The sequence below is a fragment of the Salvelinus alpinus genome, chromosome 1 (assembly GCF_045679555.1).
Source record: "Salvelinus alpinus chromosome 1, SLU_Salpinus.1, whole genome shotgun sequence".
Taxonomy (NCBI): Eukaryota; Metazoa; Chordata; class Actinopteri; order Salmoniformes; family Salmonidae; genus Salvelinus; species Salvelinus alpinus.
In genome coordinates, this window is record NC_092086.1 from 13,956,562 (window position 1) to 13,968,701 (window position 12,140).

At 47.5% G+C, this 12,140-nt stretch overlaps 1 protein-coding gene across 1 annotated transcript in view; it reads left to right on the forward strand.

Annotated features, from left to right (window-relative positions):
* LOC139564351 (multidrug resistance-associated protein 1-like) overlaps positions 1-12,140 on the forward strand; it is a 44,690-nt gene that overhangs the window by 456 nt on the left and 32,094 nt on the right. The window contains exons 2-7 of the mRNA XM_071387832.1: positions 1,109-1,285; positions 2,939-3,064; positions 6,077-6,214; positions 7,906-8,031; positions 11,177-11,238; positions 11,880-12,011. Coding sequence (XP_071243933.1) covers positions 1,109-1,285; positions 2,939-3,064; positions 6,077-6,214; positions 7,906-8,031; positions 11,177-11,238; positions 11,880-12,011 — 761 coding nt within the window. The remainder of the gene's footprint in view (positions 1-1,108; positions 1,286-2,938; positions 3,065-6,076; positions 6,215-7,905; positions 8,032-11,176; positions 11,239-11,879; positions 12,012-12,140) is intronic.

Sequence of the window (12,140 nt, forward strand, 5' to 3'; positions counted from 1 at the left end):
GTAGCCTAGCGGTTAGAGACAGGTAGCCTAGCAGTTAGAGACAGGTAGCCTAGCGGTTAGAGACAGGTAGCCTAGCGGTTAGAGACAGGTAGCCTAGCGGTTAGAGACAGGTAGCCTAGCGGTTAGAGACAGGTAACCTAGCGGTTAGAGACAGGTAGCCTAGCGGTTAGAGGGGTGACAGGTAGCCTAGTGGTTAGAGACAGGTAGCCTAGCGGTTAGAGACAGGTAGCCTAGCGGTTAGAGACAGGTAGCCTAGCGGTTAGAGACAGGTAGCCTAGCGGTTAGAGACAGGTAGCCTAGCGGTTAGAGACAGGTAGCCTAGCGGTTAGAGACAGGTAGCCTAGCGGTTAGAGACAGGTAGCCTAGTGGTTAGAGGGGTGACAGGTAGCCTAGCGGTTAGAGACAGGTAGCCTAGCGGTTAGAGACAGGTACCCTAGCGGTTAGAGACAGGTAGTCTAGCGGTTAGAGACAGGTAGCCTAGCGGTTAGAGGGGTGATAGGTAGCCTAGCGGTTAGAGACAGGTAGCCTAGCGGTTAGAGACAGGTAGCCTAGCGGTTAGAGACAGGTAGCCTAGCGGTTAGAGGCAGGTAGCCTAGCGGTTAGAGACAGGTAGCCTAGCGGTTAGAGAGTTGGGCCAATAACTGAGGGGCTAATGGTTCAGATACCTGGGCTGACAAGGTGGCAGGCTGGTAATGTGACCTTGAGAAAGACACTTCACCCTAATCTACTCCAGGGGCTGTACTACTATGACTGGCCCTGTAAAACAACACATTTCACTGCACCTGTCTGGTGTATGTGACAACAAAACATCTGTTTTGTATTGACCCAAAGCTTCCATTTGTTTGTCACATTCTCTCGCTCTTAAGACTGGAATCTGACCTGGTATACCCCCCCACCCAGAGCTGACCCAATGCCCCCATTTGTCTGTTACATATTCTAACACTCTCCCTCCATCCATCCATCCCTCCCTCTCTCTCTCTCTCTCTCTCTCAGGACTGGAACCTGACCTGGTACACCCCCCACCCAGACCTGACCCAATGCCCCCATTTGTCTGTTACATATTCTAACACTCTCCCTCCATCCATCCATCCCTCCCTCTCTCTCTCAGGACTGGAACCTGACCTGGTACACCCCCCACCCAGACCTGACCCAGTGTTTCCAGCATACGGTCCTGGTGTGGTTCCCCTGTATGTACCTGTGGTCCTGCGGTCCTCTCTACCTGGTCTACCTCTGGTTCACTGGCCAGGGAGGCATCTCTCTGACCAGCCTCTGCTGTGCCAAAACTGTGAGTGTCTGTGTCACACAGACACACAGACAGACAGACAGACAGACAGACAGACACACACACACACACACACACCCCTTACAGAAAAAACACGTTTTCACATGTGTAGATGACTGTTATCACATGTTGCTTTACATGATGCCTACTGAAGAGAACGTGTGTAAGAGGATACCTTCTCCAGCTGTCATACAATACCAATTCAGGTGAAAGACTGATCAGTTAATTTCACTGGTCTTCAGTAGAAGTAGGACGTCCTTTCTCCTCCTGTATAGATTCAGAAGGAAACCAAAATAATACAAATTAATTACAAACAACTGACATGACATATTACATCTATATCCTGCTACCATCTGACATATTACATCTATATCCTGCTACCATCTGACATATTACATCTATATCCTGCTACCATCTAACAGGACATTACATCTATATCCTGCTACCATCTGACATATTACATCTATATCCTGCTACCATCTGACATATTACATCTATATCCTGCTACCATCTGACATATTACATCTATATCCTGCTACCATCTGACATATTACATATATATCCTGCTACCATCTGACATATTACATCTATATCCTGCTACCATCTGACATATTACATCTATATCCTGCTACCATCTAACAGGACATTACATCTATATCCTGCTACCATCTGACATATTACATCTATATCCTGCTACCATCTGACATATTACATCTATATCCTGCTACCATCTGACATATTACATCTATATCCTGCTACCATCTGACATATTACATCTATATCCTGCTACCATCTAACAGGACATTACATCTATATCCTGCTACCATCTGACATATTACATCTATATCCTGCTACCATCTGACATATTACATCTATATCCTGCTACCATCTGACATATTACATCTATATCCTGCTACCATCTGACATATTACATCTATATCCTGCTACCATCTAACAGGACATTACATCTATATCCTGCTACCATCTGACATATTACATCTATATCCTGCTACCATCTGACATATTACATCTATATCCTGCTACCATCTGACATATTACATCTATATCCTGCTACCATCTAACAGAACATTACATCTATATCCTGCTACCATCTGACATATTACATCTATATCCTGCTACCATCTGACATATTACATCTATATCCTGCTACCATCTGACATATTACATCTATATCCTGCTACCATCTGACATATTACATCTATATCCTGCTACCATCTGACATATTACATCTATATCCTGCTACCATCTGACATATTACATCTATATCCTGCTACCATCTGACATATTACATCTATATCCTGCTACCATCTGACATATTACATCTATATCCTGCTACCATCTGACATATTACATCTATATCCTGCTACCATCTGACATATTACATCTATATCCTGCTACCATCTGACATATTACATCTATATCCTGCTACCATCTGACATATTACATCTATATCCTGCTACCATCTAACATAACATATTACATCTATATCCTGCTACCATCTGACATATTACATCTATATCCTGCTACCATCTGACAGAACATTGCGTCTACATACTGATCAGGATATTTATTGTACTTGTGTTTATAATCCCCTCGTTGTTTGTGTTTAAACTAACTCCTGTCCCCTCTCTGTAGGTGCTGGGTCTGTGTTTGGTATCCTTTGGCTTCCTAGAGGTGTTCTACGTGCTGGTGGAGAGGAGTGCAGAGATACACCAACACATGGTCTTCCTGCTTAGCCCTGTTATACGCAGCCTTACTATGGTAAGGAGAGGGAGGGAGGGAGGGAGGGAGGGAGGGAGGGAGGGAGGGATACACCAACACATGGTCTTCCATGAGAGAGAGTGGAGAGAGAGAGAGAGATAAAGGTATGTATGTAGAGAGACAGAGAGAGAAGCAGAGAGAGAGAGAGAGAGAGAGAGATACATGTAGTCAGGGAGAGAGAAGAAGAGATAAAGTTATGTAGAGAGAGAAGAAGAGAGAGAGAGATAAAGGTAGTCGGGGAGAGAGAAGAGAGAGAGAAAGGTAGTCAGGGAGAGAGAAGAGAGAGAGAAAGGTAGTCAGGGAGAGAGAAGAGAGAGAGAAAGGTAGTCAGGGAGAGAGAAGAGAGAGAGAAAGGTAGTCAGGGAGAGAGAAGAGAGAGAGAAAGGTAGTCAGGGAGAGAGAAGAAGAGATAAGGTTATGTAGAGAGAGAAGAAGAAGAGAGAGGGATAAAGTTATTTAGAGAGAAGAAGAGAGAGAGAGATAAAGGTAGTCAGGGAGAGAGAAGAAGAGAGAGATAAAGGTAGTCAGGGAGAGAGAAGAAGAGAGAGAGAGATAAAGGTAGTCAGGGAGAGAGAAGAAGAGAGAGAGATAAAGGTAGTCAGGGAGAGAGAAGAAGAGAGAGAGAGATAAAGTTATGTGGAGAGAGAAGAGAGAGATAAAGAGCTAGAAGGAGAGCTCCCCCAGAATAACGTACCTACCCTGACACACATTCTGAACTAGGACCACCCTGACAAACTGAACCCTGAGCCGGAGCCAAGTGTGTCAGGGACAAGGTCCCATCAGTTAGGGAAACAGACAGACAACACAAACTGTGAATTATCCATAGCCGTGGTTGGTGCTGCAGACACCACAGTCTAACACGTTACAGTTAAGGAGCTTTATAAATACACGCATACAGTACACACACACACACAGACACAGACACACTACACACACACACACACTACACACTACACACACACACTATCTACACACTAACCACAACCACAATCTCTTCTGGTCAATCTCTTCTGGTCAATCTCTTCTGGTCAGTCTCTTCTTGGTTGTTGGTGCATTGGGGGATTATTGGGGGTGGGGAATGGAATTAATCGCATTTTTTATTTTATTTTTATTCCTGGGGGGGACTGTGGGAGGGGTCTCGATTGGTTGAGGGACAGCTATTGGGGAACTGTGGGGGGGTCTTGGAGGGTTCGGGTTCACGTTTTTTGGCCTGGTGGTAGATCGGTCAACATGCCCTTGAGCAGGGCATTGACCCTGGATGCTTCTGTGTGTCTCTCTGATTGGGAATCTGTTGGATGACTGGTGTGATGTAGTTATTGAGCGGCTTCACTGCAAGTATATTGTATGTTTCGAATATTCAATAAATATATTTTTATTTTTTATTCATAAAAATATATATATATTTTTAAATCTCTTCTGGTCAATGTCTCCATCTCATCTCTCTCCTCATTCTCTCTCCAGCTCCTGGCAGTGTGTGTGATCCATCTCTCTCCTCATTCTCTCTCCAGCTCCTGGCAGTGTGTGTGATCCATCTCTCTCCTCATTCTCTCTCCAGCTCCTGGCAGTGTGTGTGATCCATCTCTCTCCTCATTCTCTCTCCAGCTCCTGGCAGTGTGTGTGATCCATCTCTCTCCTCATTCTCTCTCCAGCTCCTGGCAGTGTGTGTGATCCATCTCTCTCCTCATTCTCTCTCCAGCTCCTGGCAGTGTGTGTGATCCATCTCTCTCCTCATTCTCTCTCCAGCTCCTGGCAGTGTGTGTGATCCATCTCTCTCCTCATTCTCTCTCCAGCTCCTGGCAGTGTGTGTGATCCATCTCTCTCCTCATTCTCTCTCCAGCTCCTGGCAGTGTGTGTGATCCATCTCTCTCCTCATTCTCTCTCCAGCTCCTGGCAGTGTGTGTGATCCATCTCTCTCCTCATTCTCTCTCCAGCTCCTGGCAGTGTGTGTGATCCATCTCTCTCCTCATTCTCTCTCCAGCTCCTGGCAGTGTGTGTGATCCATCTCTCTCCTCATTCTCTCTCCAGCTCCTGGCAGTGTGTGTGATCCATCTCTCTCCTCATTCTCTCTCCAGCTCCTGGCAGTGTGTGTGATCCATCTCTCTCCTCATTCTCTCTCCAGCTCCTGGCAGTGTGTGTGATCCATCTCTCTCCTCATTCTCTCTCCAGCTCCTGGCAGTGTGTGTGATCCATCTCTCTCCTCATTCTCTCTCCAGCTCCTGGCAGTGTGTGTGATCCATCTCTCTCCTCATTCTCTCTCCAGCTCCTGGCAGTGTGTGTGATCCATCTCTCTCCTCATTCTCTCTCCAGCTCCTGGCAGTGTGTGTGATCCATCTCTCTCCTCATTCTCTCTCCAGCTCCTGGCAGTGTGTGTGATCCATCTCTCTCCTCATTCTCTCTCCAGCTCCTGGCAGTGTGTGTGATCCATCTCTCTCCTCATTCTCTCTCCAGCTCCTGGCAGTGTGTGTGATCCATCTCTCTCCTCATTCTCTCTCCAGCTCCTGGCAGTGTGTGTGATCCATCTCTCTCCTCATTCTCTCTCCAGCTCCTGGCAGTGTGTGTGATCCATCTCTCTCCTCATTCTCTCTCCAGCTCCTGGCAGTGTGTGTGATCCATCTCTCTCCTCATTCTCTCTCCAGCTCCTGGCAGTGTGTGTGATCCATCTCTCTCCTCATTCTCTCTCCAGCTCCTGGCAGTGTGTGTGATCCATCTCTCTCCTCATTCTCTCTCCAGCTCCTGGCAGTGTGTGTGATCCATCTCTCTCCTCATTCTCTCTCCAGCTCCTGGCAGTGTGTGTGATCCATCTCTCTCCTCATTCTCTCTCCAGCTCCTGGCAGTGTGTGTGATCCATCTCTCTCCTCATTCTCTCTCCAGCTCCTGGCAGTGTGTGTGATCCATCTCTCTCCTCATTCTCTCTCCAGCTCCTGGCAGTGTGTGTGATCCATCTCTCTCCTCATTCTCTCTCCAGCTCCTGGCAGTGTGTGTGATCCATCTCTCTCCTCATTCTCTCTCCAGCTCCTGGCAGTGTGTGTGATCCAGTGCGAGAGGATGAAGGGATGTCGTTCTTCTGTTCTTCTCTTCCTCTTCTGGACTCTGGCAGTGGTCTGCTCCCTCGTTCCACTCAGAGCCAACATACAGCAGATCATAGAAGAGGTGTGTGTGTGTGTGTGTGTGTGTGTGTGTGTGTGTGTGTGTGTGTGTGTGTGTGTGTGTGTGTGTGTGTGTGTGTGTGTGTGTGTGTGTGTGTGTGTGTGTGTGTGTGTGTGTGTGTGTGTGTGTGTGTATGTGTGTGACACAGACACTCACCCCGCTGTGGGCCGTGGAGGCTTTTCCAGTCTGTGGGTCCACAGTCATCCCTCCATCTGCTCTCTCCTCCATCTTCTCTCTCCTCCATCTCTCCTCTATCTCTCCATCCGTCTTCTGCTGTTCTCGCCCTCTCTCATTACGCCAACACACACAGCAATCAACATCTGGTTCCCTCACACAAATGTGGCCCTAAATCTCACGCTATGAATGATCTACAGTATATATGTGACATACGGAGGGTTGGGGTATGTAATTACTATCTGTTTGTCCTGGGCGGGTTAGTCTAGTCTCAGGTTTCATTGAGTTAACATATCATATCTGTTACAGTAGAAGAATTGTGTGGTTTAGGTGGCTGACTTGCTTGGTTTAACACATACAAACATTCACAAACAATGTGGCGTTGTTGAATGCAGAACCAGTTAGGTTAACAGGCTTTAGGTCCAGTAGGAACCAGTCAGGTTAACAGGCTTTAGGTCCAGTAGGAACCAGTTCAGTTTACAGGCTTTAGGTCCAGTAGGAACCAGTCAGGTTAACAGGCTTTAGGTCCAGTAGGAACCAGTCAGGTTAACAGGCTTTAGGTCCAGTAGGAGCCAGTCAGGTTAACAGGCTTTAGGTCCAGTAGGAACCAGTTAGGTTTACAGGCTTTAGGTCCAGTAGGAACCAGTCAGGTTAACAGGCTTTAGGTCCAGTAGGAGCCAGTTAGGTTTACAGGCTTTAGGTCCAGTGGGAACACTGAGAGTACAGTTGGAAGTCTGAGAGTACAGTTGGAACAGTCACCCTCTCTCTCTCTCAAATTCAAATTCAAGCTGCTTTATTGGCATGAAAAACATTGTGTCAATATTGCCAAAGCAACAATGTATACAATATACATTGTAATAAAATTATAAACAATGACAAATAATAATATAGAATGGCAGTAAATAATAATACAAAATTAAATATAAAAATAGTAACAATAAAATGGTAACAGTCAATAATCGAATATAATGTAATAAAAAAATGAAACTATAACTAACTTATAACTAAATAACGGTCATCTTCACCATTATTCATTCTCTCTCTCTCTCTCTCTCTCTCTCTCTCTCTCTCTCGCTCTCTCGCTCTCTCGCTCTCTCGCTCTCTCGCTCTCTCTGTCTCTCTTTCTCTCTCTCTCTCTCTCTCTCTCTCTCTCTCTCTCTCTCTCTCTCTCTCTCTCTTTCTTTTTCTCTCTCTCTCTCTCTCTCTCTCTCTCCCTCTCTCTCTCTCGCTCTCTCGCTCTCTCGCTCTCTCGCTCTCTCGCTCTCTCGCTCTCTCTGTCTCTCTTTCTCTCTCTCTCTCTCTCTCTCTCTCTCTCTCTCTCTCTCTCTCTCTCTCTCTCTCTCTCTCTCTCTCTTTCTTTTTCTCTCTCTCTCTCTCTCTCTCTCTCTCTCTCTCTCTCTCTCTCTCTCTCTCTCTCTCTCTCTCTCTCTCTCTCTCTCTCTCTCTCTCTCTCTCTCTCTCTCTCTCTCTCTCTCACACACATTCTGTCAATAACCAATCACCCTCTTCCTGTGATGTAGGGGTTCTTCACAGACACGATGCGCTTCATAGCATTCTTCGTCTACTTCTCCCTGCAGCTGACCCAGCTCATCCTCAGCTGCTTCTCTGACCAACGCTCCAGCACAGACACACACACCTACAGACAGGTACCCAGCACAGACACACACACCTACAGACAGGTACCCAGCACAGGCACACACACCTACAGACAGGTACCCAGCACAGACACACACACCTACAGACAGGTACCCAACACAGACACACACACCTACAGACAGGTACCCAACACAGACACACACACCTACAGACAGGTACCCAACACAGACACACACACCTACAGACAGGTACCCAACACAGACACACACACCTACAGAAAGGTACCCAGCACACACACACCTACAGAAAGGTACCCAACACAGCCAAATGTAGACAAACACAAACACAGACAAACACAGACAAACACAGACAAACACAGGCAAACACAGACAAACACAGGCAAACACAGGCAAACACAGACAAACACAGACAAACACAGCAACAAAAAGGTAGGAGTGAGGTTAGAAATCCTAAAGGATGTGGTTTTTAGTAGTCAGCTTTATATTCATTTGAATAGAATCAGGGTTACATGAAGACACCAAGGCCAGGATTCAATCCAGACTGCATTGACAGACACACACATGGCTCTTGTTCAGGCCATGTAGGAAGTGACTTTTAAAGGTAATTTACACTTGAGCCAACAGCTGCAGCGTTTATCATGAATGGGGATCTCTGCGAAGGTTGGGGAAATGCCCTTTACACGGCGTATTGTGGGTAGCTCAGTGTGCAGTGGTAAAACACGCTTTCACAGCGGTAGAAGGGGCTTTCACAGCGGGAGAAGGGGCTTTCACAGCGGTAGAAGGGGCTTTCACAGTGGTAGAAGGGGCTTTCACAGTGGTAGAAGGTGCTTTCACAGTGGTAGAAGGTGCTTTCACAGCGGTAGAAGGTGCTTTCACAGTGGTAGAATGTGCTTTCATGCTTTCACAGTGGTAGAAGGTGCTTTCACAGTGGTAGAATGTGCTTTCACAGTGGTAGAAGGTGCTTTCATGCTTTCACAGTGGTAGAAGGTGCTTTCACAGTGGTAGAATGTGCTTTCACAGTGGTAGAAGGTGCTTTCACAGTGGTAGAAGGTGCTTTCACAGTGGTAGAAGGTGCTTTCACAGTGGTAGAAGGTGCTTTCACAGTGGTAGAATGTGCTTTCACAGTGGTAGAAGGTGCTTTCACAGTGGTAGAAGGTGCTTTCACAGTGGTAGAAGGTGCTTTCACAGTGGTAGAAGGTGCTTTCACAGTGGTAGAAGGTGCTTTCAGAGTGGTAGAAGGTGCTTTCACAGTGGTAGAAGGTTATGTAAAAGTGGTAGACGGTGCTTTCACAGCGGTAGAAGGTGCTTTCACAGTGGTAGAAGGTGCTTTCACAGCAGTAGAAGGTGCTTTCACAGTGGTAGAAGGTGCTTTCACAGTGGTAGAAGGTGCTTTCACAGCAGTAGAAGGTGCTTTCACAGTGGTAGACGGTGCTTTCACAGCGGTAGAAGGTGCTTTCACAGTGGTAGAAGGTGCTTTCACAGTGGTAGAAGGTGCTTTCACAGTGGTAGAAGGTGCTTTCAGAGTGGTATAATGTGCTTTCACAGTGGTAGAAGGGGCTTTCACAGCGGTAGAAGGTGCTTTCACAGCGGTAGAAGGTGCTTTCACAGTGGTAGAAGGTGCTTTCACAGTGGTAGAAGGTGCTTTCACAGTGGTAGAAGGTGCTTTCAGAGTGGTAGAAGGTGCTTTCACAGTGGTAGAAGGTTATGTAAAAGTGGTAGACGGTGCTTTCACAGCGGTAGAAGGTGCTTTCACAGTGGTAGAAAGTGCTTTCACAGCAGTAGAAGGTGCTTTCACAGTGGTAGAAGGTGCTTTCACAGCGGTAGAAGGTGCTTTCACAGTGGTAGAAGGTGCTTTCACAGTGGTAGAAGGTGCTTTCAGAGTGGTAGAAGGTGATTTCACAGTTGTAGAAGGGGCTTACACAGTGGTAGAAGGTTCTGTAAAAGTGGTAGAAGGTTCTGTAAAGTGGTAGAAGGTGCTTTCACAGTGGTAGAAGGTGCTTTCACATCGGTATAAGGTGCTTTCACAGTGGTAGAAGGTGCTTTCACAGTGGTATAAGGTGCTTTCACAGTGGTAGAAGGTGCTTTCACAGCAGTAAAAGGTGCTTTCACAGCGGTAGAAGGTGCTTTCACAGCGGTATAAGGTGCTTTCACAGTGGTAGAAGGTTCTGTAAAGTGGTAGAATGTGCTTTCACAGCGGTAGAATGTGCTTTCACAGCAGTAAAAGGTGCTTTCACAGCGGTAGAAGGTGCTTTCACAGCAGTAAAAGGTGCTTTCACAGCGGTAGAAGGTGCTTTCACAGCGGTATAAGGTGCTTTCACAGTGGTAGAAGGTGATTTCACAGTGGTAGAATGTGCTTTCACAGTGGTAGAAGGTGCTTCACAGCGGTAGAAGGTGCTTTCACAGCGGTAGAAGGGACTTTCACAGCGGTAGACGGTGCTTTCAGAGTGGTAGAAGGTGCTTTCACAGCGGTAGAATGGACTTTCACAGCGGTAGACGGTGCTTTCACAGTGGTAGAAGGTGCTTTCACAGCGGTAGAAGGTGCTTTCACAGTGGTAGAAGGTGCTTTCACAGCGGTAGAAGGTGCTTTCACAGCGGTAGAAGGTGCTTTCACAGCGGTAGAAGGGGCTTTCACAGTGGTAGAAGGTGCTTTCACAGCGGTAGAAGGGGCTTTCACAGTGGTAGAAGAGGCTTTCCCAGTGGTAGAAGGTGCTTTCACAGCGGTAGAAGGTGCTTTCACAGCGGTAGAAGGTGCTTTCACAGTGGTAGAAGGTGCTTCCAGAGTGGTAGAAGGTGCTTTCACAGTGGTAGAAGGTGCTTTCACAGTGGTAGAAGGTGCTTTCACAGTTGTAGAAGGTGCTTTCACATTTGTAGAATGTGCTTTCACAGTGGTAGAAGGTGCTTTCACAGCGGTAGAAGGTGCTTTCACAGTGGTAGAATGTGCTTTCACAGTTGTAGAAGGTGCTTTCACAGTGGTAGAATGTGCTTTCACAGTGGTAGAAGGTGCTTTCACAGTGGTAGAAGGTGCTTTCACAGTGGTAGAATGTGCTTTCACAGTGGTAGAAGGTGCTTTCACAGTGGTAGAAGATTCTTTCACAGCAGTAGAAGGGGCTTTCACAGTGGTAGAAGGTGCGTTGAATGAATCTGGGCCTAAGACCCTGTGTGTTATACCCTACAGAACCCCTGTCCAGTGGAGGATGCCTCTTTCCTCTCTAAGATGCTCTTCTGGTGGTTTGGAGGGTAAGACTGAGCAGCCTTAAATTGTTACAATGATGGATATGAGATGTGTAATTATAGGGGAAACTGAATAATCAATATATGCCATTCATCAGATGCTTTTAATTAATCTCCTTTTCACTCTCCCTCCCTCCTCCCCCTCTCTCCCCTCCCCTCCCTCCTCGTCCTCCTCGTCCTACCCTCCTCCTCATTCTCGTCCTCGCCCTCTCCTCCTCCTTCCTCCTCCTCGTCCTCCTCCCCCTCCTCCTCCTCCTCCCCCTCCTCCTCCTCCTCCTCCTCCTCCTCCTCCTCCTCCTCCTCCTCACACCTCCTCCTCCTCCTCCTCCTCCTCCCCCTCCTCCTCCCCTCTTCCTTCTCCTCCTCCTCCCCTCCTCCTTCCTCCTCCTCCTCCCCTCTTCCTCTTCCTCCCGCCTCCTCCTTCTCCTCCTCCTCCTCCTCCTCCCCCGCCTCCTCCTCCTCCTCCCACCTCTTCCTCCTCCTCCTCCCCCTCCTCCTCCCCTCTTCCTTCTCCTCCTCCTCCCCTCCTCCTCCTCCTCCCCTCTTCCTCCTCCTCCCGCCTCCTCCTTCTCCTCCTCCTCCCCTCTTCCTCCTCCTCCTTCCCTCCCCCGCCTCCTCCTCCTCCTCCTCCTCCTCCCCTCTCTCAGGTTGGTTATTAGGGGTTATCGTACTCCCCTGCAGGCAGAGGATCTTTGGTGTCTTAGAGAAGAAGACTCTTCAGACTGTATCATAGCAGACCTGGAGAAAGACTGGGCCAGGGAGTGTACTAATCTACAACAGTAAGACTGCTACACTACATACTACACCCTACGCACTACACCCCACACACTACACCCTACACACTACACCCTACACACTACAACCCACACACTACACACTACACCCTACACACTACACCCTACACACTA